The sequence below is a fragment of the Podarcis cretensis genome, assembly GCF_951804945.1.
Source record: "Podarcis cretensis genome assembly, chromosome: 8".
In the NCBI taxonomy this organism is placed as follows: domain Eukaryota; kingdom Metazoa; phylum Chordata; class Lepidosauria; order Squamata; family Lacertidae; genus Podarcis; species Podarcis cretensis.
The window spans coordinates 75,031,455-75,058,275 of record NC_137177.1 but is presented as its reverse complement, the minus strand read 5'-3'; the positions used below and the strand labels follow the sequence as shown (position 1 = coordinate 75,058,275).

General features: G+C 46.8%; 1 protein-coding gene across 2 annotated transcripts in view; it reads left to right on the top strand.

The window, feature by feature from the left end:
* LOC307222013 (tyrosine-protein phosphatase non-receptor type 11-like) overlaps window positions 1–25,766 on the top strand; it is a 59,393-nt gene extending 33,627 nt beyond the window's left edge. For both annotated transcript variants that reach the window (XM_079987009.1, XM_079987010.1), the window contains exons 3-16: window positions 4,921–5,115; window positions 8,963–9,155; window positions 9,986–10,105; window positions 10,299–10,412; window positions 11,816–11,912; window positions 12,250–12,329; window positions 13,495–13,650; window positions 16,553–16,684; window positions 17,892–18,046; window positions 18,733–18,800; window positions 20,367–20,518; window positions 21,715–21,815; window positions 23,452–23,577; window positions 25,430–25,766. In XM_079987009.1, the coding sequence (XP_079843135.1) occupies window positions 4,921–5,115; window positions 8,963–9,155; window positions 9,986–10,105; window positions 10,299–10,412; window positions 11,816–11,912; window positions 12,250–12,329; window positions 13,495–13,650; window positions 16,553–16,684; window positions 17,892–18,046; window positions 18,733–18,800; window positions 20,367–20,518; window positions 21,715–21,815; window positions 23,452–23,536 (1,648 nt within the window). In that variant the 3' untranslated portion in view covers window positions 23,537–23,577; window positions 25,430–25,766. The remainder of the gene's footprint in view (window positions 1–4,920; window positions 5,116–8,962; window positions 9,156–9,985; window positions 10,106–10,298; window positions 10,413–11,815; window positions 11,913–12,249; window positions 12,330–13,494; window positions 13,651–16,552; window positions 16,685–17,891; window positions 18,047–18,732; window positions 18,801–20,366; window positions 20,519–21,714; window positions 21,816–23,451; window positions 23,578–25,429) is intronic.
* The last annotated feature ends 1,055 nt before the right edge of the window (window positions 25,767–26,821 follow it).

Sequence of the window (26,821 nt, the reverse complement as noted above, 5' to 3'; positions counted from 1 at the left end):
AACCTCTGAATGTTTAGCTGCTGGTGGGGGGGGGGCAGGGAATAAGCTCATCCACTTACAGCTGTAGCTGGATCTCGGTAAATAATTTAAGGAGCAGGAATTGGTGCTCTGTGCATTTCTGTAAGAGGTGTTTGGGCCGCAAGCCAGCCTTCGGGGAAACGCCAAGCGCCAAGGAAAGGGAGCTTGAAGAGCCTCTGGGTGAGGAATCCATTTAACATGAAGAACAGGGGACGTTTTCTGAGAGCGGGTCTCATGTTCTTGGCTGCAGCTTTAATGCAGATTATTTCAGGGGGAGTGGGGTGGAGATATTGCTAGATAATAGTGTTTCCGCCTCCTCTTCCACATTGTCACACGGCTACAGAAATTTCCCTTTGTGAAAGTGGCCCGTATTTGCTTACATGCTAAGCAGGTACAGGAATATTTTTGTTGTTGTTACATTCCCCCACTCTCCCCCCTGCCCAAAAGCTCCAAGTACAGTGGTACCTCAGGTTAAGTACTTAATTGGTTCCGGAAGTCTGTACTTAACCTGAAGCGTTCTTAACCTGAAGCGGACTTTCCCATTGAAAGTAATGGAAAGTGGATCGATCCGTTCCAGACGATGAAAAAACACCCCCTAAAACAGCAATTTAACACAAATTTTACTGTTTCATGAGACAATTGATCCATAAAATGAAGGCAATAATCAATGTACTGTACTATAAAATAAATAAGACAGTATTTTAGATGAAAAAAAAATTATTTCCAAACTCACTGTTTGGAGGGGGCTCAGGGTCCTCTTCCACAATCACAATCGGCTTGGCTCCCTGCATTCGTGGAGGCCTCAGAGAGCTCCGTAGGCCCCACCGATGTCCGGGTTTCCCTCCAGGCAGTGGTGAGGCCTCCGAGAGCTTGGACAACTTACTTCCGGGTTACAATCGTTCGTAACCCGAAAAAACATAAGTTGAAGCGTTCGTAAACCGAGGTACCACTGTATTTAAAGACTCCAAGAGTTGCAGTGCTATCCTAGAATTTGGTTTCCTTTGAATGGACCAGTGGAGATTCTGGTGTCTGTAGTAGGACATACGGTTTTAGTTACACATAGATACAGCCTAAGCCTAGGATGGAAGTACTCGCAGCATTAACACCCCCAGATACCTTCCTTCTCCATCAGGTGCTGCTCTGGATCCCACACAGAGCAAGCACATCTCTGCATCTCCAGCTTCATGCTCCTCTCTCTGGTGTCTGTTCTCCTACCTGGCAGCCAGTTCTGTGAAACTTTTATTCCTAGACTTCTCTCTCTCCTTGCGATGATCCTGCAAGGTAGGTTAGGTTGGGCGGGATATGAACTCGGGTTCCTGCAGTCCTCTTTACCGCTCCCCTTGCTGTCTTGAGCTCCAACCAGCAGGTGAACACATTTCCCACCCCCCTCCACTGTGAGTCTTGCAAGGAACAGTTTTGGCCTCCGTCAAACACGGTATTGATAGAGACACCTGTGTGCGTTTTTGAGGGAAGCACGGATTTATTGCCAATCGGCAGGCAAGGGCAACCCATCCCGGCACTCTTGGCGGCTCAGCTTTCATATCTCGGAGAGCTTTTGAGGTAATTAGCAGCTGCAGCTGTGTGCTTCAGAGAGGGAAAGAGAGCCGTCTTCCTTTCTAAAACCGCGCCAAGACGGATCTGAGGGTGACGGAGGTTCTTCTCTCGCGAAGCGAAATTTGCAGCCGCAGCCGTTTTCATGTAATTATTTAATCCAGCTGCTGGTTTGGAGAGGGACCCTGCCGCCTTCGCTCAATAGCTGCCTCTGTGGCGAGGCCACAGGTGTCCCTTCTTTGTGCAGAAGCGATTTTGGCATCAAACAAATTGAGCGTGACTCCACGGAAGCATTGTCGGGCGTTTAGATGTAGGCGGTTCTGGCAGAGAAGCATTTGTGTGGTGGCCTGGTCATTTGCAAAGGATTGTGTGTAATTTCCTCTTTTATTCCCCACCCCCACCCCAGTTTTAGAACTGCACACTTTTTTCCAGGTGTTAGCATAGCCTGCCCATTTAAAAACATTTCCCTTGCTTTTACCACATTCATTCACAGCTCAGTAATGCTCCAGGATCACTCAGGAGCAATCGTGTCAATGAGCATACGAGATGCCAGGATGAAAGATGAGGTTGCTGGATCCGTCCAATGGCCCCTCTAGCCCAGCATCCTGTTCTTACAGTGGCCGACCACATGCCTGTGGGAAAACCCACAAACACGGTTTGAGCACACAAGCCCTTGTAGTTTCAATGCAGAGCCATCGTGGCTTGCAGCCATCAGTGGCACTCTCCTCCCTGAGAGAATCTGCTTATAAAGCCATCCAAGCTGGGGTGCCATCACTGCCTCCTGTGGCGGTGAGTTCCATAGTTTCAGTGCTTTGCAAGCAGATGGTCCCCAGTCCAGTCCCTGGCATCTGGGAGAGACTCTGGTCTGCAAACTTGCAATATATTTGGGTTTGAAGATTGAAAAAATACAGTGGTACCTCGGGTTACATGCGCTTCAGGTTACCGACTCCGCTAACCCAGAAATAGTACCTCGGGTTAAGAACTTTACCTCAGGATGAGAACAGAAATCGTGCTCCGGCGGCACAGCAGCAGCAGGCCCCATTAGATAAAGTGATGCTTCAGGTTAAGAACAGTTTCAGGTTAAGAACAGACCTCCAGAATGAATTAAGTTCTTAACTCAAGGTACCACTGTACTGGTTTCTGGAAAGTAGAATCTTATTGTGGAGCAAATGTTTTGAATAATTCTTTGTATGTAACTGACAGATAAAGAATTGGAAGCCTTCCTTTTCCTTTCCTTTCCTTTCCTTCTTCCCTATCACCTGTCCTTTTTGCTTTCTTTTCTGTCCCCCCCCCCATGCATGCTTCTCTCTCTCTCTCTCTCTCTCTCTCTCTCTCTCTCTCTCTCTCTCCTTTTTCCGCTTTTGTTTTTATATAGATTAATTTTTGTATCATTAAAAAGCTTCAACAGTGATAATAATAATGCAAAGAAAGACACCGGTCTCTGATGCCCCTGAGGGATGCTGGACACCCTGTAATATGCTTACCATTTTTTTAAAACTTCATCAAACCAGTTAGGATGGAAACAGTGGTTTGTGAGCAACTTTCTGTCTTCTTCTTTCCAGTGCGGAATGGGTTAATCCCATTTGGCTATTAGCAGTGCTGAGAGCACAGGCGCAATCCCATTGGGGACCCTTTCTGCCCTTTTCTCCCCTCCCTGGCTTTCCTAAGAGGAGGGAGGCTAATTGCATTTAAAGGCACTTAAGAGGCTGCCTGCCTGCCTGCTGAGCTGGCCCCTTTAGGCCTCCAGACGCCTGATGGATGAGTTCAGTCCGGGAGGGGTTGTCTGCTTCTAAAAGGCTTGGTGGGCCAGTGAATTTGGTCACTCCCAGTTGCGGGAGTCCAGTAAGATTGGCAGCAGGGGACTCTCCCCTAAGAGCTGGGCTCATTTAGAAACACAGGAAACTTCCTTATTATACTGAATTAGAACTTTATTCAGAGTCTTTATTCATAGTGCTGACAAATGCCAATACTATTTAAAAAACAAAAAAATGCACGTTAAACAAAAAACAAAACCTTGCATCGGTTTCTGATGGCTGTGCAGATATTCTGATGGTGATGCTTATCCCACTTTTGATTTAGTTATTTATTGAATTTATATCCTTCCCTTCCTCCCCTGGAAGCCCAGAGTGGCAAACAGATGCTCAATTTAAAAAAAGAAAGCATTCTAAAACAAATGAAAGCATTCTACAAAAAAACCAATTGCAAACGTCTAAAAGCAGTTATGGTCAGAAACGTTCTTCTGTCCAGTGATCTTGGGGTTGCCAGGAACAGGGTTGTTCAGCCAGGGGGAGCAGGAATGCATTTCCTTCTGAAGGTTAATGAAGGGCATTCCACAACCGGGGAGCCATCACTGAAAAGGCCCTGTCAGCATCAACAGGGAAGTCCCTGGTGCTGACACTTGATCCAGGAATCTCAGAGCAGCGAGCGTGATTCTACCCAACACATACCAAATTTGTCTTCATAACAAGTATGCAAGAAGAGAGAGAGAGAGAGAGAGAGAGAGAGAGAGAGAGAGAGAGAGAGAGACTGGCCAGAGCCCCTCAGAGAGTTTAAAAGCCAAGTGAAGATTTGCACCTGAATGTCAACCTACCACCCTGCCCCATGTAGCCTCTTGCTTCCAGGGTTTGTTTTGCAAACAGGTGTTACAATCAGTTTTTAGCTCATTTTTAGACCCCACTTTTCCTCCCCACACAAGAACCCTGTTCGGTAGAGTGACAACGAGTGTCACATAAACTTCAGGGCTTGGTGGGGTTTTGAACCCAAAGCCACATTCACACCATACCTCTCAGGCATCACAATGTCACTTGGAACAGTTATGTCTTCCCCCAAAGAATTATGGGAGCTGTAGTTCGTTAAGGGTACCAAGAATGGTTAGGAAACCTCTGTTCCCTTCACAATATTATGTTTCCCTGGGAAGCGGGACTGGTAGTTAAACTACACTGGGGACTGTAGGCAAGTAGCATGTGCAAAAATGCATATACGGGGGTCAAGGGTGCATATAATAAATGCATATATTGGTGAAAATAACATGGAAAAATGCTTTATATCACAGGAAACCACTTTGCAAAAATATGTATATTAGGCAGTGCAAAATGAGCCCTAAAATGCTGACCATTTTTCATGATTCTAACCCCCCCCCCAAAAAAAAACAGAGTTCACAAACAGATGTGGAAATTTAGGGAACCTAAGGCTGCGGGGGGTGGGACTGCAATGGATTTGCCCCCACATCATTTGCCCTTGGGCTGGTTGTTTGATAGGTCACTGAATATGATGCTTTTGTTTGTCTTTATACCCAGCGTTACAAATTCTGTTCTCTTCTTTCTCTTGCTCGCAACCACTTTCCGGCTCCAGGAGAAATGACGAAGTCACGCACATCAAAATCCAGAACTCTGGGGACTACTACGACCTGTATGGCGGGGAAAAATTTGCCACGTTGGCGGAGCTGGTCCAGTATTACACTGAACAGCAGGGTCTCCTGCGAGAAAAGAACAGCAACATCATTGAGCTAAAGTTTCCTCTCAACTGCCAAGATCCCACCTCGGAGAGGTGAGCTGGGAGCTCCTGCCCCAGATCGAGCCCTGTTTGCATGCTCTGTTCTCATACTGACTTCCCTGGGCACCGTCCTGGCCTACCTTATAGGGTGGTTGTGAGAGAGACGGAACATACGTGTAAACTGCTGTTGTATAAATGCAAAAAATCGTAGTTTCTGCTGCTGCTTCCTAGATCAGAGCTGGGGGATCTGTGGCCCTCCAGCTGTTTTTGGACCCCAGTGGCCAGGGATGATGGGAATTGTGGTCCAAAAACTGCTAGAGACCTGGGTTTGGGAAACCCTGACATAGAGGGTTACAGGCTTCCAGAGATGGGGAGCCTGTCGCCCTCCAGGGGTTGCTAGACTCCAGCTCCCATCAGCCTTAGCTAGCTAGCATAGCCTCTGATCATGGATGATGGAAGTTGGTGTCCAACAATATCTGAAGGGCCACAGGTTCTCCATGTCTGTTATAGAAGCAGCTCTCAGCATGCTGCTGTGTTAAGGGCCCCATCCTGTACCACTTGGACACCTCCGTAAGGCTTACCCAGCACTTTCTGATGAGGTGGCCATGTTTATTTCCCACAATGCCTCTGGTGTTGAATCATTCTGGGGCTTTGTGGGGGATTTAAAATGACAGCCTCCTGACACTGAGGAAGAAGATTAAGGAATGGGGAGGAGAATAGGGCAGGAGTCTCTGGCGGGTCCTGGCATCTGCTTGGCGATACCAGACCTGGGTCCTGGGTCTGTTGGCAAATTTGGGCCCCACCTGCGTTATACATGTATTGTACCACTTTAAATAGTCATGCTTCCTCCAAGGAATCCTGGGAATTGTAGTTTGTTAGGGGTGCTGAGAGTCGTTAGAAGACTCCGTCGCCTCACAGAGCTATAATTGGCATCGTAATTGTTGATTTATTAATTACTTTCTGAGCCATGGTCTCAAGCCGATTTACACATAAATTAACTAGAATGGTTTAACGATCCATCTGTTTTCTCAGGGAAGTCTGGGAATCATAGTTCTATAAGAGGAATAGGGGTCTCCTAACAACTCTCAGCACCAATCCACAAACTACAGCTCCCAGGATTCTTTGGGGGAAGGCAGGACAGCTTAAAGACGGGGCCTTGGTTTCCACGTGTTTGCTTAACTCTTGTTCCTATCTCTTAATTCCTTTATTTTTTCACAGCCAGGGCTAATGACATTAAGATAGGAACCTCTAGGACCCAGGGGCAGAAAGTACCTCCATGTTGAGGGGTTTGTTTTGCTGTGTGGGGAAAGAGAGTCACTCCTCAACATAGGCTGATGGCGCCATCTAGGGATGGAGGGGTAGAGGTTCAAGCTTACAAGAAAGAGAGACCTTCCTTATGGGGCAAGCTGGAGGCCTAGTGCTGGTGTCTGCCTCAGGTGTGCAGTCAGGACGAAGGAATCTGACAATCATGCTTTTTCTCGTTTTCTCATTTTTCTAGTTTTCCATTCAGTTCTCTACATTTCCATAGCAATTGGCGATCTCCCCACCCCATGAAAATCCACCAGCGTTTTCATGTCAAGTTTCTCCTAATGGACGCATTATTATATCCAGTTTTAACTAATAATATACATTTTTGCTGCAACTTCTCTCCTCGTGTAATGCATTTTCCTTGTGTTATTTTCACACAATTTTCCAGCACACTTTCCCTCCCAGTATATGCATTATTTGGACGGAGAGTTGCATTGCAAAATTCGGGGAAGATAGAATTTGTGAAATATTATTGGGTTTTGGCTTTTGAATTGGTTCAAGAAGTGTGAACTGGGTATCTTCTCACTAAAATGCAAATAAACAGTTTCTCCCCTATGCTTAGAATGGGCAGGCTATTATTATTATTATTATTACTACTATCATTATCACTATTATTGTCCGTATCTGCTCACCACATATAAAGTAGGCATGTGTGTAAAAAAATTACATAAAGAGGCAAGCTAAAGCCTGATGTATCATCACATCTGTGAGGCCCACTGGTCAACTGTAGGTGGGTCTAGAAGGGAAAGGGGGTGGAGCTTGCAGGACTGCCTTCTCTCTCCCTTATACACCTGCACCCCCATGATGCAAGCAGGCATGGAGGCAAATTGCAGGCCAGGATGGCCCTTGGGGTTCTTTCCAGACCACACCCCCTACTAAGCCACGCCCACTTCCCCAGACCACACCCCTCTCCAGCTCTGCTTTGTATCCTTAGTAACACCGTAACTTAACACTGAGGTTGAATTCCAAGCATCATGCCTAAAGCCAAAATCACATAAAGTCAAAACACATTGGGTACAATAGCAGGTGGGATTGCCAAAGTCTTTTTAAATATGCCCCCCTTTCTACTTCCTTTAAAAAAAAATTAAAAATTGCCAAGTGCTGAATGCACACAAGTTAAATGTGCACAAGTTGCGGGCTTACTATATTAATGCTGACTAATACCCTTAGTATTTCCCCCCCTGCCTGGAACATGTCCTTGAGCAAACATGTTGTTTCACAATGTTGAAATCGACTATAAATATATGAAATTTAGCTATGATTAAATGTAGTTCCAACAGCTGGTATTTAGAGGTCTACTGCCTCTGACAGTGGAGGGTGGAACATTGCCATTGTTGCTAGGAGCCATGACTGTCTTCGGTCCAGGAAAGTGGCAGAACATCTGCTATGCCTACAGAAGAGTCCAGGTTCAATCCCCGGGATCTCCAGGCAGGACTGGGAAAGATGTCTTGTCTGGAACCTTGGAGAGGTGGACAATCAGTCAGTGTGGACAATACCAAAATATATGGACCCAGGGGTCTGATTCTGTATCAGTGTCCTGTGTTCCTGCTCATTAACTTCAATGGTGCAGAATTTAGTGGCCAGGTTGCTCACCGGAGCAAGACGGTTTGAGCATATTACACTAATCCTGGTCCGACTGCACTGGCTACCAATTAGTTTCCGGGCCCAATTCAAAGTGCTGGTCTTGACCTATAAAGCCTTCAATGGCTCAGGACCACAGTACCTCAAGGACTGCCTCTTTCCATATCAACCAACCCGGACCCTGAGATCATCTTCTGAGGCCCTTCTTTGTGTGCCTCCTCCTCGAGAGGTCCAGAGGATGGCAACACAAGAACAGGGTCTTCTCTGCAGTGGCTCCCCGTCCGTGGAATGCTCTCCACAGGGAAGTTCGCCTGGCACCTTCATTATACACCTTTAGGCACCAGCCAAAAATGTTTCTTTTTAACCAGGCCGTTGGTTGATCTGATTTACATCCTATGTCCTTTTAAAATTTCTGGGGGGCAGCGGCAGCTATTGGGTTGTTGTTTTTATTTTTATTAGGTATTTTGTGGTTTTATATCTTGATTTTATTCTGTGAACTGCCCTGAGACCCCTGGGTATAGGGCGGTATATAAATTCAATAAATAATCATACTCTAGACAGAACTTGGGTAAAGGCAAAGGGGCCCCTGACCATTAGGTCCAGTCGTGACCGACTCTGGGGTTGCGGCGCTCATCTTGCTTTATTGGCCGAGGCAGCCAGAGTACAGCTTCCGGGTCATGTGGCCAGCATGACTAAGCTGCTTCTGGCGAACCAGAGCAGCGCATGGTAACGCTGTTTACCTTCCTGCTGGAGCGGTACCTATTTATCTACTTGCACTTTGACGTGCTTTCGAACTGCTAGGTTGGCAGGAGCAGGGACTGAGCAATGGGAGCTCACCCCGTCGCGGGGATTCAAACTGCCGACCTTCTGATTGGTAAGTCCTAGGCTCTGTGGTTTAACCCACAGCGCCACCCGCATCCCTAAGTCCCAGGACTTAGTTGGCCATAACTCCTGATCTCTTGGCTTACTGCACCACCCCAAACTCTCTCCCTGAAGCTCTTTGCCTTCCTAGATGGTACCACGGCCACCTGACGGGCAAAGAAGCTGAGAAGCTCCTCACTGAGAAGGGCAAGCCTGGGAGCTTCCTGGTGAGGGGCAGCCAGAGCAAGCCAGGAGATTTTGTCTTGTCGGTGCTGACAAACGAGGACAAAGCTGATACGGGGGACCGGAAACCCCGGGTGACTCACATCATGATCCGGTACCAGGTAAGGTGTTGTGAAAGCAGATTGTCAGACATTCCTCAGAGGTTTCTAGTTAAATCCACCTGGGGGGTGGGAATCCAACATGAAGTTACTCCTTGTCGCTGAGCTTTAATCCATTGTGCTCATGGACAGGCATTGGTGCTACAGTGAAAGGTTTTGCCATTTGCCTGTTTAGAGCCAATGAACTCTCAAGACTGTAAAATGGCAACAACTGTTCTGCCTTCATCACTAAATATAATAATAATAGCATTTGCAGTGAGCTGAATTATTATTTATTTATAATAGTAGTCTTGTACCCAGTGTCGCTTGGGGATTCTAAGAACGCCCCACAAAAGTGCACTTTTGTGAGGTGAGGTCCGCCATCTTGATTCAAAATGGCACCCAGTTGTACCCAAACGTAGATGAAAGCCCTGCTTCTTGATCTCAGGAACCATTACGCAAAATATTTATTAAGTGAGATTCATATGCCAAGCAAACCAACAGTTCTCATATATGTATATGTATATAGACAGACATTAGATTAGATTTATAAATAATGGCACGAATGGTTCCTTTCCCCCCTTCCGCCCTCAGAAAATAAGTAAGTCTTATTCTTGCAACAAATCTAAGAGGCAGAAAGCCTAGCGAAGCCTCTTGGATGAGGCTGAAGTTCAGTTTCCCTCGACTAACATGCTTTTCGCTGCACTACACAGCCTTTTTGAATTAGGCCAAGGTGAGATCTGAGAGTGAGGATTTGAGTCAACATTGTCCTAGTCCACATCTTGTTCTGCCTCTACCACACTCTCTCTCTCTGTGTTTGTTTCTGCAGTCATAACTCTGCTTTTCCCCCACAGCTGGATGGAAAATACGACGTTGGGGGTGGCGAGCGTTTTGACACCCTCACGGACTTAGTGGAGCACTACAAGAAAAACCCCATGGTGGAGAAATCTGGGGCAGTTGTACACCTGAAACAGGTAACATGGCAACAGTTATTTAGGTGGGACTGAGTTGTCCCTGATTGGAGAAGCCACCCGAGGAAGGGGCCTGCCTTTGCTGTGTCCTCCAGGGATGTCCTTTTTCTGGTTCTCGCTACCCCAAATCAACCCCTCTCTCTCTTCTTGGCCCTTCATGTTTTGAGGTTGTCTTTTGTTCATCCCTGTCTTGCAGCCTTTCAATGCCACACGGATCATTGCCGCCAACATCGAGAACCGGGTAAAGGAACTGAACAAAATGGCAGACCACAGCGAGAAGGCCAAGCAAGGCTTCTGGGAGGAGTTTGAGGTACACAGAAAAAACAAGAATTAGATAACAAAAACTACAGTCTCCACACAAAAAACCCAAGTTTGGCAAATACCACATCTGTTTTTATTTATTTTAAACATGTATATCCTACTTTTTACCAACCTAGCTCTAAAAGCAGCTTATAGCAAGAAATAAGATATATGTACATTAAACAAAATGTAGAGCAACGTTTTGAATGTCAGAAATTTGAACAAAGATCATCAGAAAGAAAGAATTTTTTTGATTGCAAAGGCCTCCTGAAATAAAAAGGTTTTAACCATAAACAAATGTGAGGTCATGGAGGGTTAAGAATAAGAATAACAACAGTAGTAAAAATAGAAATATTTCTTTTTATTTTTATATTTCCTTCTTCTTTTTAATTTTGTTAGATTTGCAAATAAAAAAGTAAAGAAACCATCAAATAAATCAACAAGTCCGTCATAGAACTGAACTAAACAGTTGTGAGTCCAACTGTTTCCCTTTATTATTATTAAATACAGTGGTGCCCCGCAAGATGAATGCCTCGCAAGATGGAAAACCCGCTAGATGAAAGGGTTTTCCGTTTTGGAGGTGCTTCGCAAAACGAATTTCCTATGGGCTTGCTTCGCAAGACGAAAATGTCTTGCGAGTTCCTGCGGGGTTTTTTCCCTTCCCCCCCTTTTTCTAAGCCGCTAAGCCGCTTAACAGCTGATCCGCTAAGCCGCTAAGCCGCTTATCAGCTGATCCACTAAGCCGCTTATCAGCTGATCCGCTAAGCCGCTAATAGCGCTAATCTGCTAAGCCGCTAATGGGCTTGCTTCGCAAGACGAAAAAACCGCAAGACGAAGAGACTCGCGGAACGGAATCTTTTCGTCTTGCGAGGCACCACTGTATATTTATTGAAACTTATTCAAAGATACACAAAAATACATACCTATGACAAAGTATCTTTTTATAATATGCTGGGATAAAACAGCTACTTTAGTCTAAAAGAGAAAAAAGAAGGAAGAAAAGACAAGGAAAGGAGAAACCTGAAGAACGAGAAAGCGAGAGGAAATGAAGAGCGAGGACAACAGTTTTCAATGTAACCAAATCGCCTTGACAGCAGTTCCCATCCCATTGCTCACCTGGGCGAGCCATTTGCTCCCCTCTGTGTCTCACCCAAAGGAGATCCCTCCCCCCGCCAACAGATTCCCAATCCAGTTCTGATATTGCACTTTGCCATAATGAGGCCCCTTAGGCAACTAGTGGTTTTTAATACTTCAGCGCCCCCTATTTGCAATCATGGGGATACTGGCCTACATTGCAGGTAGCTTGTACAGATTTCACTTCAAGGTTTACACTCCCTCTTCGAAAGCACTTTGCGGATGCGGAGTGTTTTTTAAAATTCAAGCTTTCTCCCTTTCTTGTTTCTGCCCTTGCAGATGCTGCAGCAGCAGGAGTGCAAGTTCCTCTACCCCCGGAAAGAGGGACAGCGTGCAGAGAACAAAGCGAAGAACCGCTACAAAAACATCCTTCCCTGTAAGCATCACAGCTTTTTTAACCCGAGGGCCACATCCTGTCCAGGGCAACCTTCCGAGGGCTGCGTGCAAGTGGTGGGCGGAGTCAGAAGGAAAAGTAGGCAGAGCAATGGGTCTGGTGTGGTGGAGCGATTGGGATTTGTATCCGGACTTAACCATCTTGGGACAGTGACGTGTGTGTGTGTGTGTGTGCGCGCGCACACACTTTTTTTGTGTTGCCATAAACTACCTTACATGGTCATTTGTGAGGGTTATCCAGGAGACAGCCTATAAATACATCTGGGGATTGCTGCAATTTTCTCCCCAAAATATCATGCCATGTTTCTCTCTTCGTGTAGTTGACACGACGCGAGTGGCTCTCCGAGATGTAGATGAGAGTGTCCCAGGTTCCGATTACATCAATGCCAATTATATTAAGGTGAGCAGAGAAGGCCTGAGGCCAGGGAGGGGAGGGCCAGAGGACTTGATCTTAACCTGAAAAGCAATGGGTGGCAAAGTAGCAGGTGTCTCTGAACATGGACAAAGGGCCTTTCGTTCTCAGCACTACTTTGTGCAGAGAGCCAGTGTGGTGTAGTGGTTAAGAGCAGTAGTGTCGTAATCTGGTGAACCGGGTTCGCGTCTCCGCTCCTCCACATGCAGCTGCTGGGTGACCTTGAGCCAGTCACACTTCTCTGAAGTCTCTCAGCCTCACTCACCTCACAGAGTGTTTGTTGTGGGGGAGGAAGGGAAAGGAGAATGTTAGCCGCTTTGAGACTCCTTTGGGTAGTGATAAAGCGGGATGTCAAATCCAAACTCTTCTTCTTCTTCTTCTTCTAAGCTGGGCAGAGAGGTAAGATATTGGGTCCTCCCAGCCCCCAACTTCAGCACTCTAATTTAGGGTAGTTCAGCTTTTCAAACCAAGTGGGCCGCAAGAGTACTTCAACATGGAACCCACAGCCCACACAGTGCCAAAATTTGATGGGAAATTAGTGCTGGGAAGCCACTAGCTAGGCTTCAGGAAGGAGGTGGGGAGACTCTAGGACCCTGTCTCACACCTCTTTCCCAAAGCCCAGTGCCTCGCTTACCTGGCTTCAGGAAGGCAGCTGAGGGCTGCAGAGTTTGTGTGTTGTTATTATTATTATTATTATTATTATTTATTTTCATCATCATTATCGTCATTATTATTATTTATTAGCTGAGGTGATTAAACTTTTTCATTTAGTATTTTATTTTACATAGGTTTTTTCCCCTTTTAAATGTGTCTGTACAGTAAAGAGGCTGTAGCTTTGGATGTCATAATTTAATCATTAAACAAATACATTAAAATGGGGTGGGGGGAAACGATAATTTAGGGTGACATTCAACTCATTTTTACTCAGAGCAGACCTGCTGAAATTAATGGACCACACTTAGGCACGTTCACTGATTTCAGTGGGTGAAATTAAAAAATTTAAATTAATTAAATGAGCACAACGAAGCTAGTCATCCATTAGGGCTTGTCTTTCTGTTCTTCCTTACACTCACCATTCTCTTTTTGTGTGTGTGGGTGTCCCATTTCCCTTACTTTCCAACACCCCCTGCCCCTCCCCCCCGCCCTGTTCTAGAATGTTCTTGAAGACGGGAAGAGCTCTGAACACAGCAAAATCTACATTGCCACCCAGGGCTGCCTCCAAACCACAGTGAACGACTTCTGGGCGATGGTCTACCAAGAGAATACTCACGTCATTGTCATGACGACCAAAGAAGTGGAGCGAGGGAGGGTGAGCCAATCAGTAGTGCAGGAGCAGGGGGGGGCTTCTTCTCAGCATAAGGGCCACATTCCCTTCCCAGCAACCTTCTGAGGGCCACCTGCCAAGGAGGGAAAGAGTCAGAGGCAAAAGTCGGCCAAGCAACAAATGCGAATTTTACCTTTCCAGAGTAGGCTAGTTTCCACACACGTGCTCCCACCACCCCCTGGCCAAATGTCAAGTGGTGCTCCGATGGTGTCAGAAGTTGTGCTGTGGCTCATAACCTTTTTGGTTTGACGGATGAGCTGGCCAGGGCTCCCTCATTCTTAATTTTTGTCCCCACCTCTGCATGTCAGAAAGAGCAAGTGGGTTATAATTAGCTGATGATGAGCTTGAACAGCCTCTTCAAACAGAGACTTGAAAGGGAGCCAGCACAGAACCCAGCCGGTAATTGCCACGCTGGCTGAGAGCCTTATTAACAGCCTTGCCTCTCAAAATGCTGGTTTCATTACCAACAACGAGAAAGGGAAATCGCAGTGTTCGTAATCACTTCCTTGGTACCCTCCAGCTCTGTTTGGAAACTTGTTCATAGGATGCTATCATTTTTTTAAAAAATATATTTTTTTATTAGTTTTTTTAACATATCATTTTCAACAGTAATTAAACATACTTTTACATATTATTCAAATTTTTGACTTCCATCAATCCTGTCTGAAAATTTTCCAATCTAATCTCTCAGTATGCATTTCTTATCCTCCCTATTACATTTCAAACTCATAACCAATATCTCTATCTTTTTATACTTTGTAACACTTTGTATATTTCTCCTTACAAAACTTATTGTAATCCTACTAGCGTAATTTGTTGATTACAGTTGCTCTTCAAATAATTCATATACTTCTTCCAATCTTCTGTAAATCTCTGGTCCCGCAGGTTTCGAATCCTTCCTGTCATTTTGTCCAATTCTGCATAGTCCATTAATTTTGTTTGCCATTCTTCTTTCATCGGAATTTCTTCTTGTTTCCATTTCTGGGCTAATAATACTCTTGCCGCAGTTGTTGCATATAAAAACAATTTAACATCTTGCCTATTAATGTCCTGACCTATAGGTCATAGGATGCTATCATAGCCTGCCCCCCACCCATCCACCAACCACTTTAAGCTTGTATTTTTTCCTCCTCTTTTGTGGATAACAGATAGTTAACATCTTATCCGGTGATGTAGCAGTCCAGGATTGTGGGAATTGAAGATCCCTTACGATTTGTGCGGCAGGGCCCCTGTCTCCAGCATCCTAGAGCTTGCCCAATCACAGCATGGAAGGGGGAAGATTTTTAGCCATTCTCACCCTTTTTGGCTGATCGGAGCCAATCAGAGAGAGAGTAAGGAAGTGAGTCAGCCAGTGAGAATAGGCTCCTGGAGTCGTTCTGGGGAAAGGTGTGCATGAGAACACCAAGGAGGAATTGTTCCATATGCTCCAAAGCTAAGCATTTGGGAACACCGGAAAAACAAGGTGCTTTCATTTCAAGAGAACGAGGTGCAAGTTCTGTTATGTACAAAGGAAACCACAACTTCCGTCAGCTTTGAGATACTGCAGCACTCCAAATCATGTGCCCACAGAAAATAGTAGACCTAGCTGAAGGGCAACACATGGAGATCTGCATTGATTATAGTGTCAGAGAATTGTAGAGATGGAAGAGACCCCGAGAGCCATCTATACCAGCCTTTCTCAGCCTGAGGGTTCCCAGATGTTGTTGGACTACAAACTCCCATCACCCCTAGCTAGGAAGGCCAGAGCTCAGAGATGATGGGAGTTGTAGTCCAACAACATCTGGGGACCCACAGGTTGAGAACTGCTGAATTCTAGACCATGCCTGTACAATTCAGGAATCACAGCTGAAGAACCCCTGACAGATAGCCTCCCAGCCTCTGTTTAAACACCTCCTGTGAAGGAGAGCCTGTTTGCACTGTCCAGTCAGAAAGTTCTTCCTAATCATAGCTGTCAACCGTCCCTTATTTGGCGGGAAAGTTCCTTATCCCAGCGCTGTGTCCTGCTGCTGTCCCTTATTGATGATGTCCCTTAAATTTCCCGAGTTTCAAAGGAACCAGCTCCTCTCCCTCCCACCGTCCCTGCCGGCCAGGGAGGAGGGAGGCTCCAACTGTGTTGCTTGGCTGCGTTGCTCACCCAATAAGGAGTCTAAGAATGACTGAGGGGTGGAGCTTGCATGCCTTGTGCCAATCAAATCGGCCGCATTGCCTGGGGACTCGCCTTTGCTCAGCGCTCCCCAGCGGAGAGGCGACGGTGGTTTTCCTTGCTGCATCCCCTTTGCTGGGTTGCTGCACTGTAGGAACCACCACTTGAGGCTTCGTTTGGCTGCTGGCTGGGCTTTCTGCCTTTGGCTTGGAGGGGCTCAGAGGTTGAACATACCCGTGCTTGGAAAATCCCTTATTTTGGCTGCAGATCCCTTATTTTCGAGGCTGCTGGTCCCTTATTTTCAAATCTGTAAGTTGACAGATATGTTCCTAATGCTTAGCTAGAATCTCCTTTCCTGTCATTTGAATCCACTGGTTCACATCCTTGCTTCTTAGGGCGATGGAAAGCAAGTTTGCTCCCTCTTCTATGTGAGAGCACTTGAGATATTTGAAGGTAGCCATCCCATCACCTCTCACTTTCCTCTTTTCCAGGCTAAACATACTCAATTCCCTCAACCACTCCTCATAAGGCTCCGTTTCTGGACCCTCCATCATCTTAGTCTCCCTCCTCTGCACACATTCCAATATCCTCCTTAAATTTTGGTGCCCAGAAATGGGCACAGCATGCCAGGTGGGGTTCTGACCAAGGCAGAATAGAGTGGCACTGTTGTTTCCCTTGATCCTTTTGTTGATGCAGTCTGGAATTTTGCTTTTAATGGGATTTAATCTCTCTCTCCCCCCACAGAATAAATGTTTCCGCTACTGGCCGGATAAAAACTGTGCCAAGGAATATGGTTACATCAGCGTGAGGAATGTTGGCGAACGAGAAGCTCAAGGCTATCACATCCGAGAGCTGGAGATTTCACGGATGGACAGGGTGAGAGGTCACCTCTTTAATAGCCCTTTTGCATGTGATGGTGTTTGCTTTGAGATGGCATTTTCGTCTAATCTCGCTGGATCATCTGCCTGTAGATAAACTCCCTACCTTCCAGCCTGGAAAGACCCAGGAATGAGTATACACTGTTGCCCCACAAGGGTGTGGGAAAAGTGGAAAATTCTGCAGAATTCAGAAATCCCTCTGATCTTTAAAAAAAATAAAATAAAATAAAGTTTCTAGCGCCTTCAGAAAAATGAAGCTTCAGAAGAGTGCGTCTCAGCAAAGCTGGCTGCAAGCTCAATGCAATCTTTTAGCAGTTTGCATTGTGATTCCAGTGCCTGTTGTAGATCTTGCAGATCATTCCTCCCGCAACCAGCAAAATTGAGAACCCCGCCGAGCTAAATAATACAAAGTAGAGGCATAAGGCAAGCTGTTTTCAGTTTTGCATATGGTACACAGGTGACAGAATCTTCTCCACTCAATCCATGTGCCTCCTGCTGTCCCCTACTCTCCCACCTCACAGATGTTCATGAATCAGTGGTGTCGGGCAAGAGAGTGTATATGCGCTTCTATATATACATTGAACCCTTGGACTGAACCCGTGTAAGATGCAGTCATGGTATACAACTTCCTTTGTGCCAGAGTTTAGTACAGTACCTGTGCAAACATTTTCCTAGTTTTGTCCCCTACCCCCAGTTCCTTGACAAATCACCCCACTACCCATAAAGGTAAAGGTAAAGGGACCCCTGACCATTAGGTCCAGTCGTGACCGACTCTGGGGTTGCGGCGCTCATCTCGCTTTATTGGCCGAGGGAGCCAGCATGCAGCTTCCGGGTCATGTGGCCAGCATGACTATGCCGCTTCTGGAGAACCAGAGCAGCACACAGAAACGCCGTTTACCTTCCCGCAGGAGCGGTATCTATTTATCTACTTGCACTTTGATGTGCTTTCGAACTGCTAGGTGGGCAGGAGCTGGAACTGAGCACGAGAGCTCACCCGTTGCGAGGATTCGAACCGCCGACCTTCTGATCAGCAAGTCCTAGGCTCTGTGGTTTAGCCCACAGGGCCACCCGCGTCCCTAACATAACGCTTAACAATTCCCACTGCCACTATTTCCCTAAACCAGGCAGATCTGTGTTTCTCTTCCCTGACCTGAGTGGGATATGTATTTAGCCTTACAAAACTATCTCCTCCTCCAATGTTGCAGGAAGAGCGCCCCAGGCAGATCAAGCACTTCCAGTATTTCAGCTGGCCAGATCACGGGGTCCCCAATGAACCGGGGGGAGTCCTAGGCTTCCTGGATCAAGTCAACAGGGCCCAGAGGAGCGTCCCGGACACTGGGCCTATCGTAGTGCACTGCAGGTGAGTGGCCAGGAGGGGGCGATGCTTGGCTGAACTGGCTGCAGAGGTTGGCAGTATTGGCCAATGAATTTTCGTGGATTGCTCAAGTAATAATATCAAAGCACTCGCAGTTTGTATGCTCTAGATTTTCTAGGCTCCCCACTCTTTTAAAGCCATCTTGTGGGAGTGAGTTCCATAGTTCCACGCTGCATGAAGGACTTTCTGTTATCTAGCCGGAATCTACGCTCCTCCCTTACAGATTATAAACCAACATAGAGAATGTGAACATCTTAAGATGTCAAGAACGGGTGATGGGAGGAGAAAACAGTGATTCTGGGATGGTTGGAGATCAGTGGGGCTGGGTAGAGGGGGGGGGACATATAATTACAAGGCTTATGATTCTTGCATCAGGAATCCCATCAACGGTGTTTTTATGGCTGCCTTGTAATCTCCTTAATGGCAGTAATCTCAATGTTAAACCCTCCAGAGAAAAGGGTTTAAATGTCTGGCGATTGATTTTTCCACCCACCCTTTCCTTGAATGTTGTCAAAGTTGGCTGATGCGAGCTGGAGTCTACCAACTTCCTGGGGGTCCCAGGTCTTCCTGTACCTGTTGTAGCCATTCTCACCTTGGCTGACCTATGGGCTAATGTCTGCGCTGGGCTGGTGGTAACTTTGCCCTCCTCACCTCTCTCTTTCCTCCCCCAGTGCCGGGATAGGGCGAACGGGCACCATCATAGTGATAGACATCTTGGTGGACACTATTCACAGGCAAGGTAAACAATAGAACTTTGAGGTTCTCTCCCCCTTTTAATTCTAAGGAGGATCTGGGACATGCAGAATGTTTAATGCAGTCTTGTAAATAATAAGCGATCACCTATAGCGAACTGGTACTGCATCCAGGTGACCAGTTAGCAGAGAAACTTTCTGCTTTAGGTCACAAACTACTAATTGCTCTGGGCAAGCAGGCTTGTAAGCTCTGTGGATGTTTTCAGGCCTGAAAACTCTGAAGATGCTTGACCAGTGAGCTTTTATGCTATAGACTTGACCCCAGAGCTTGCCCCCATTCTTGTTCCTCTGAAGGGAAGAGGGCAAGTTCCAGAGGAACAAGAATGGGGGCAAGCTCTGGGGTCAAGTCTATAGCATAAAAGCTCACTGGTCAAGCATCTTCAGAGTCTGCATCTTGCTGGCCGCCATGCAGTTAATTAGGCACTCAGCAGCTTTTTGTGTTCCAAAAGGGATTTCAGGATTGTTCCGTACAATCCTAGGGACAAGGAACTTGAATTTTAACTACATCATTATGGGAAAGTTGAACACTTCCCACCTGGGCGCGATTCTCATTTTATAAATGAGTTGGCCTTTTAGAGCCACTCACAAGAGTGGTCGCCAACACACTGTCACTGTTTTACGGGAGGGATTAGATCATCTACTGGAACGGTTAAGGCTGCACATTGAATTCAAGGGCTCTGTTCAAGGGATGAAAACCCTCTGTTGTATAACTTCCCCAAAAACAAATTGGGATGGCTCAGTAAAGACAGGGCATAGTCTTGACCAGTGCCAGATTTACGTATAAGCTAAACAAGCTATGGCTTAGGGCCCCACTCTCTTGGGGGCCCCCCAAAAAAATTAAGGGGAAAAAAAAAACCTGGATGTACATTTCCAAAATATAAGATAAAAAACAAATAAAATAAAACCTATGTACAGCAACAGTGTTTTGTGTCGTGTAGGCTCCTATTTGTTATGTGCAAATGGCTTTAGATACCTATTAAGTCCATAAATTACCATATATCATATATTCAACACAAAAAACAGCGACAATTTGTTGTTGACAAAGGACAGCTGGACATATAAAGGGCCCCATTACCTTCAGTGGCTTAGGGCCTCATCATACCTAAATCAGGCCCTGGTCTTGACTACTGATTAAGCATTGTGCAAGGAAATCTGAGTGAATATTCAATGAATATATCATCTGGGGTTCCTGTGTGTCCATCGTAATCTCCTTTTTGGCTCATATGCCCTTCTCTAAAACATTCATTTCCACCAAATAATTTTGGGAAATGTTGTTTTCTTACACCTTCTTTAAAAGGAAGCTATCTTGGCTATATGGGTGTACCCCCAATTCTAAATCTGCCACAGGGGAAAATGTTCTCTTTCCACATCACACTTTTAAAGCACATGGCTCCCCCCCAAAGGATCCTGGGAATTGTAGTGTCCAGAGCTACAATTCCCAGCACTCTTGATGGATGACAGTTCCCAGGACCCTTTGGGGGAGAAGCCGCATGCTTTAAGTGTACAGTGCGGATGTGACCTAAGGCTGCCCCACCTTTCTTGCCCATAAATAGGCTTGGACTGTGACATCGATATCCCCAAGACCATCCAGATGGTACGGAGGCAGCGCTCTGGCATGGTGCAAACAGAAGCGCAGTACAAGTTCGTCTACATGGCTGTCCAGCAGTACATTGCCACAGAACAAAAGGAGCTGGAAGAGGAACAGGTAGGGGGCGTCCCATTTGCCCACCAAAAGAGGGGCGGTTTGACCTGAAGAGTGCTTAGGGATGAGACCAGGGACTGGATCACACAAGGCTAGTTTTGGATGCAAAGGAATAGTGGGAGGAACCAGTTAGGGAAAGGAAGAAGGCTCAGAGACTGGGGAGTGGTGGTGGGATGATCATGGGTGGTCAGAGAGAGAAGTCTGGGAGGAGGAGGTGTCAGAAGCTGAAGAGGTGACAGGGCTTAGTGAGCTGGGAGAGTCTGTGGCAGAGAGAAGTCTAGAATCAGAGGCAGAAGCTGAATCAGGAATGTTGGGGAAGGGATGCCAAGAGGCAGAGATGAGTCCAGCTGTTGAAGAGACGGGTGTCTCCCACTCCTGCTGCGACCAGTTCCCCTCCTCCCTGGACTCCCAGAACCAGAAGAGGGCTGAAATGGGTGAAGGAGATGTTGGCTTCATGCAGATGCAGTCTCTGATTGCTTAGGAAAAACCCTGGAAAGGAAAGGACTTAGACTGCTGTGGGGAGGTGGGGACTTTCAGTCTTGGCAACTGATCCATGGGGCAAGACCTGTGCTCATTAGGCCTGGCACTCCGCCAAGTCTGTGCACATCATGCTCTTGCCAATAAAGAGTTAATTCCAACTTGCAGGGAATGATTTACTGCTGGCTCGCTCCTGTCACCAATTGCTTTCCGAGCTCAACTCCCAAGGTGTTTGCTCTGAAAGCATTTAAACCAGAGGTCATCAGCCCCCAGCCAGCATGGCCAATGGCCAGGGATGGTGAGAGCAGCATCTGGAGGGCTGTAGGCTCCTCATCCCTGAACTAGACTGTCACTTGCCTCTATTTCCCTGAGCTACCTCCATCACAGCTCTGCCTTTTTTTAAAATGCAGGAATAAGGAACCTGCGGCTCTTCAGAAGTTGCTGGGCTCCAACCTCCATCAGCCCCAGTTGCATCCAGTGGTGGTCCTACTCAGAGTAGACCCATGGGAGTTGGTGGACGTTGGCTAACTCAGGCACAGTGATTTCCATGAGTCTGCTCTTGAGTAAAACTAGGTGGGATGCTGCCCAATGAACTCAAGTTAGTCTCGTCCATGAATTTCAGTGGGTCTGCTCTGAGCAAGAGTGGGTCACATTTTAGAAATGGCCGCAAAGGTTGGAGGAGCTGTGGAACCAATCAAATCTGTCCGGTTGTCACATTTCAGAGAAATACGAGGAAGGAGAGAGAGTACTTGAATATCCGATACCCGCCAATGGAGCAGCCCAGAATGAAAGCTCGTCCCCCGTCACCAAGAGTCCAGACAGGGTAAGGTGGAGCTGTGGGGAAGAGGGCCTTATTTGAAGGCAAAGCGGGGGGGGGGGGGGGAGGAGTTGGTGAGACAGTGTAGAATCGAAGCCCTGGTCCAACATGAATTCAGAGCAAATTTTTTGGCTACAGAGAACATTCTTTTCAGAGTTGGGGATGCCAGAGGAAATTGTGAGAGGGCAGAAATACAAATTGTTGTGAGCAGCATAGCATCCAATTGGCATGTTGGGAGGGTGGGAAGCCAACAGTTCACCTCCATGCCCAAAGGCCTCCCAGCAAACATTACTGTCAAGGAACCCAATCATTGCCTCAGTTCTCAGTCTGTAAGATTTAGTGTTTATTTTGTTGTTACATTTCTATACCACCTTTCCTCCAAGGAATTAAAGGTGTCTTACCTGGTTTACCTCTCTCTCCATTTCATCACTGCAACAACCCTGTGAGGTAGGTTAGGCTGAAAGGCAGTGACTGGCCCAAGGTGACACACACACACACACACACACACACACACACACACACACACCCCGTGGCCGAGAGGGGGATTTGAACCCTGGTCCTCCAGCACTCTACCCATTACACCGCACTGCCTCTCAAGATGAGAATGCTTTCATAGACAGGGGAAGTGAAGCATGTGAATGTGAGCAGGTACTTGCTTGGCGTTAAATAAGGATCAGGCAGACTCAGCAATGGAGAATAAGAAGGTGAAGTTTATTGCCAGGCAATAAGGACCCAGTTTGGAATCTCTTCCAAAAGGAACTGGGACCCCGATCGACAGAAATCCAGAGGTCTTTATACCTGAGCAGATCACAGCAAATCATAGATCATGAGACAACCATGAGACAGTCATGATATTGCCAGCGAAAATTAGCCAATTAGCAAGCTTCTTGCCATGCTACCAGCTCCTGGTCAAGCACTGGTCAAGCACGGAGTTCTAGTTCTGCTTTCCGCTGCTTGCAGTGACGCTCTGTCTAACCTCTCCCCTAGTTATGACAGGACAGGGAGTTTGGAGATTTTGTGGTTTTCCCTTCCTGTTCTGTGGATTAATTTAGCCTGTATCTGAGGGGATTTTGTACCAGAATCTCTGATTCACGTCTTCCCCTTGTCCAGGGTACGTCGATGTTTGTAGGGGAAAGGTCGGCTCCTAATTTTGCTGTTTCAAGCAGTATGCAGTTAGCTAAGGCACAGCTTCCCTTTGATTCTAAATGGATTATAAAATACTGTAATCCTTGATTATGTGTGAGCATATGTGAATATATTGATTACTGATAACTGATTAAATGGATAGCATAGGGGTAGCCCTTCTTCCTTGCCTCAGAAGCAGCAGCAAAACGCCCATGTGGTAACAGCTAGATAATAGATGTGAGATGCTTTGAACACTCGAAAGCCCCCAAGAATGCAAAATGTGATGTCCCAGGCATATTAGCTGGCTTAGTTGTTGCAAGACCTCTTCTCATGCCCCCTCTCTTCTCCGCACCCTACTTCCAGAAGTTTTTCTTGGGGGGGGAGGGGGTTGGAGGATGGGAGTTCTTGGTTGATGTGTTCCAGCCCCCTTTCTCCTGTTTTGCACAAGACGAGGGTTGAGCTAGATGCCCCACTAGGCCCCTTCCAACCACAATTCTGTGTTTCTGTGTTTCTCTAGAGTCGACGAAGAATCTGCCTCCGTATACGAGAACCTCAGCGTTAAAGCCACAAAGGTCTCAGGTTTAAGCAGCTCAGGGAGATAGCAGCTTCGGAGAGGGACGTGTACTTGGTGGCTATAAAACAGGTCTGTGGTTTGTTTGTTTAACTTTAACGCTGTTTTAGGGGACCAGTGGGATCTGCAACAAAAATGTTGCAGCATGGAACATTCCTGTTCCGTATGCCGTAGAGGAAGAGAGATTCCCGCCCCCCTCATCACCCAATATTCACTGCCCCATTCACAGGAGACAAATTTTAGGCAGGGGGCATTTTGAAAGGTTTTATTTTCATTTTCAGTGGTGTGGTGTTGTTGTTTTTTTAAAAAAAAACTCTCTGAAAAGGTTTGAAGGTTATTACTGGTAGTACCATAGTCGAGTTTTCTTTTTTTTAAAAAAAAAAAGGAGATCCATTTTGAGCGGAACTGCTTCTGGGCATTTTGCAATCCCTCTCTTCCACTCTCCCTGCCCAAATGCCCCAGGCATTGTATATTTGAGGGCAGAGAAGGAAATGGTATCCACCTCAGCCCACAGATCAGGGATGGGGTACCTCAGGCCATGGGATCAAATGTTCCCCTTCCAGACTCGCTTGCATAGCCCTCAGAATTTCCCCTGGGCAACGCCCCCTCTCAGCAGACCACACCCCCTGACACATAGGCCACACCCCTCCCCACAGGCCACGCCCCCTCCCCGGCCCTGTTCCACATCTTCTGTGTCAGGCTGAAAGTGCCCTTGCAACTCTGATGGTGCCTCTTGTTTGTCTGCATGGAGGATAGATCGGGGTTTGTTTGTGTGTGTGGAGATTAGCCTACCCCACCAAGATAGAATTCTGCTTTCATTGCTCCACTCACCATTGGCATGTGCCCCTCGGAAGTTTTCCCCAGAGGGGATGTGGCCCTTGGGCTGAAAAGCATTCCCTTCCCCTGCCAGAGAGAGAGAGAGAGGTCATCTCAATGTGGACTAGTGGCATGCAGGGGCGTAGCTAGGGGTGGTGAGGTGGGCCCCCGCCAGGGGTGCAGGCGATTGTGGGCCTTTATGGAATATATCCATAAATATAAATACAGTGGTACCTCTGGATGCAAACAGGATCCGTTCCGGAGCCCCATTTGCATCCAGAGCAGAACGCAACCCGCGTCTGTGCGGGTCGCGATTTGCCGCTTCTGCGCATGCGTTTGAGGTCATTTTGAGCGTCTGCGCATGTGCAAGCGGCGAAACCCGGAAGTAACGTGTTCCGTTACTTCCGGGTTGCTGCGGAGCGTAACCTGAAAACGCTCAACCTGAAGCAACTTTAATTCGAGGTATGACTGTATTGATTATTGCCTCATAAGAAATGGTTTTAAATAGAGGGTGAATGGAATGGGTGGGGGGGGGCGGTTGGAGGAGAGGCAAAAAGAAGAGCTAATTTGTCCATGGCTAGGGGGCGCGATCTGGGCGGTTCTGCCAGGGACCAAAACAGAGACACTTGCTATTCTGTCTCTGTTAATACTGTGATGTTCAAATTGCTGGGAGGCAGAGCAACCTCCATTGGTTCTGCTATGTGACAGGCCGGCCCCCATCAGTCTTCCTCTCCCCATCACTGTCATCTAGAGGGCAGCCACCCCACCCAGCGGCTTCAGTGGGAAAGATAGCAAGCAGAAGGCTAGTTTCATCCGCGTTGCTGGATGCCCAGCTTGCATCAAGCACCTTGCCATCATTTGGTCATTATAGGAACAAGAGTTTAGAAACTGGTGTTTTGAGCTTTGATTTTCCTCTTCCCTCCCTGTCCCTTTCCCCTCGTGTGTTGTGTATTGTTTTTAATCGCAAGCTTGCAGGTAGTTTTGGTTCGATTGTAGGCAAGCTGCTCTGGGAGTGTTTTTTGGTTGAACAGTGGGGTACAAATGCTCAGAGCAAATAAATAAAGCGAATACCTCTTTTCCCCTCCCTTTTTTCCTGCCTTTATATTAGGGGTTGCCGAGAGCCGCATCTGCACATCCTCCACAACCTTCCATCACCACCTACTGCTCGTTTTCACCACTTGAACCTTGGATTCAGCACAGAAAACCAAAGATTGACCCAGCATGCCACCTGTCAAGGGAGGAGCTGTCTATGCTTTAGGAACAAATCTTGGCCTAACTTATTCAGGAGAGAGACAAACTCCCCCCCCCACCCCCCACCCCCCACGTCATGCACAAATTCCCATATGCCGTTTATCTGCAAGTGCCTCTGGGTGTCTGTAATAGAGCCTACGAATCTCCTTTTAACTTGTTTTTTTTATAGATATATAGATATATATATAAGCACAGTAAGCTAATGAGTGTCCTTTTTTGTGGGGTGGGGTGGAGAGGGGAAAGTTGTTAAAACGTCACAGAAATAGGAGGCAAAAGCACATTGTTGTGCATGGAGTGTGGTACGGTTTTCTCCTCGGTGGGGTAGGGTTTACTGAGCTGCAGAGGAGAGAATTGTAGTAGTAGTAGTAGTAGTAGTAGTAGTAGTAATAATAATAATAATAATAATAATAATAATAATAATAATAATTTATTATTGATACGCCTTCCACCTGGCTGGGTTTCCCCAGCTACTCTGGGCGGCTCCCAACAGAAGATTAAAAACACGATAAAAGATCAAACATTAAAACCGTCCCTAAACAGGGCTGCCTTCAGATGTCTTCTAAAAGTCAGATAGTTGTTTATTTCCTTCACATCTAATGGGAGGGCGTTCCACAGGGCATGCACCACTACCGAGAAGGCCCTCTGCCTGGTTCCCTGTAACTTCACTTCTCACAGGGAGGGAACCACCAGAAGGCCCTTGGAGTGGGACCTCAGTGTCCAGGCTGAATGATGGGGGTGGAGACGCTCCTTCAGAAGAAGAAGAAGAAGAAGAAGAAGAGTTTGGATTTGATATCCCGCCTTTCACTCCCCTTTGGGAGTCTCAAAGCGGCTAACATTCTCCTTTCCCTTCCTCCCACACAACAAACACTCTGTGAGGTGAGTGGGGCTGAGAGACTTCAAAGAAGTGTGACTAGCCCAAGGTCACCCAGCAGCTGCATGTGGGGGAGCGGAGACACAAACCCGGTTCCCCAGATTACGAGACTACCGCTCTTAACCACTACACCACACTGGCTCTCAGGTATACTGGGCTGAGGCCGTAGTATGTTGCAGCAACTCTTGTTTGTGATTTTTGCTCATTTTGCCCATGCCCCCCAATTGTGGCCCCCAGTAGGCTATGATCGGCTAGCTAACTAAATGATCCATGCTGATCATGGCTTGCTAGGGAGCTACTGGCATCCTTCCACACACCTTGTTCCGAAACAGCTAGAAGTTGAAGCTTCCTTATTGTCTTATTCTGCCAGGAGAGGAG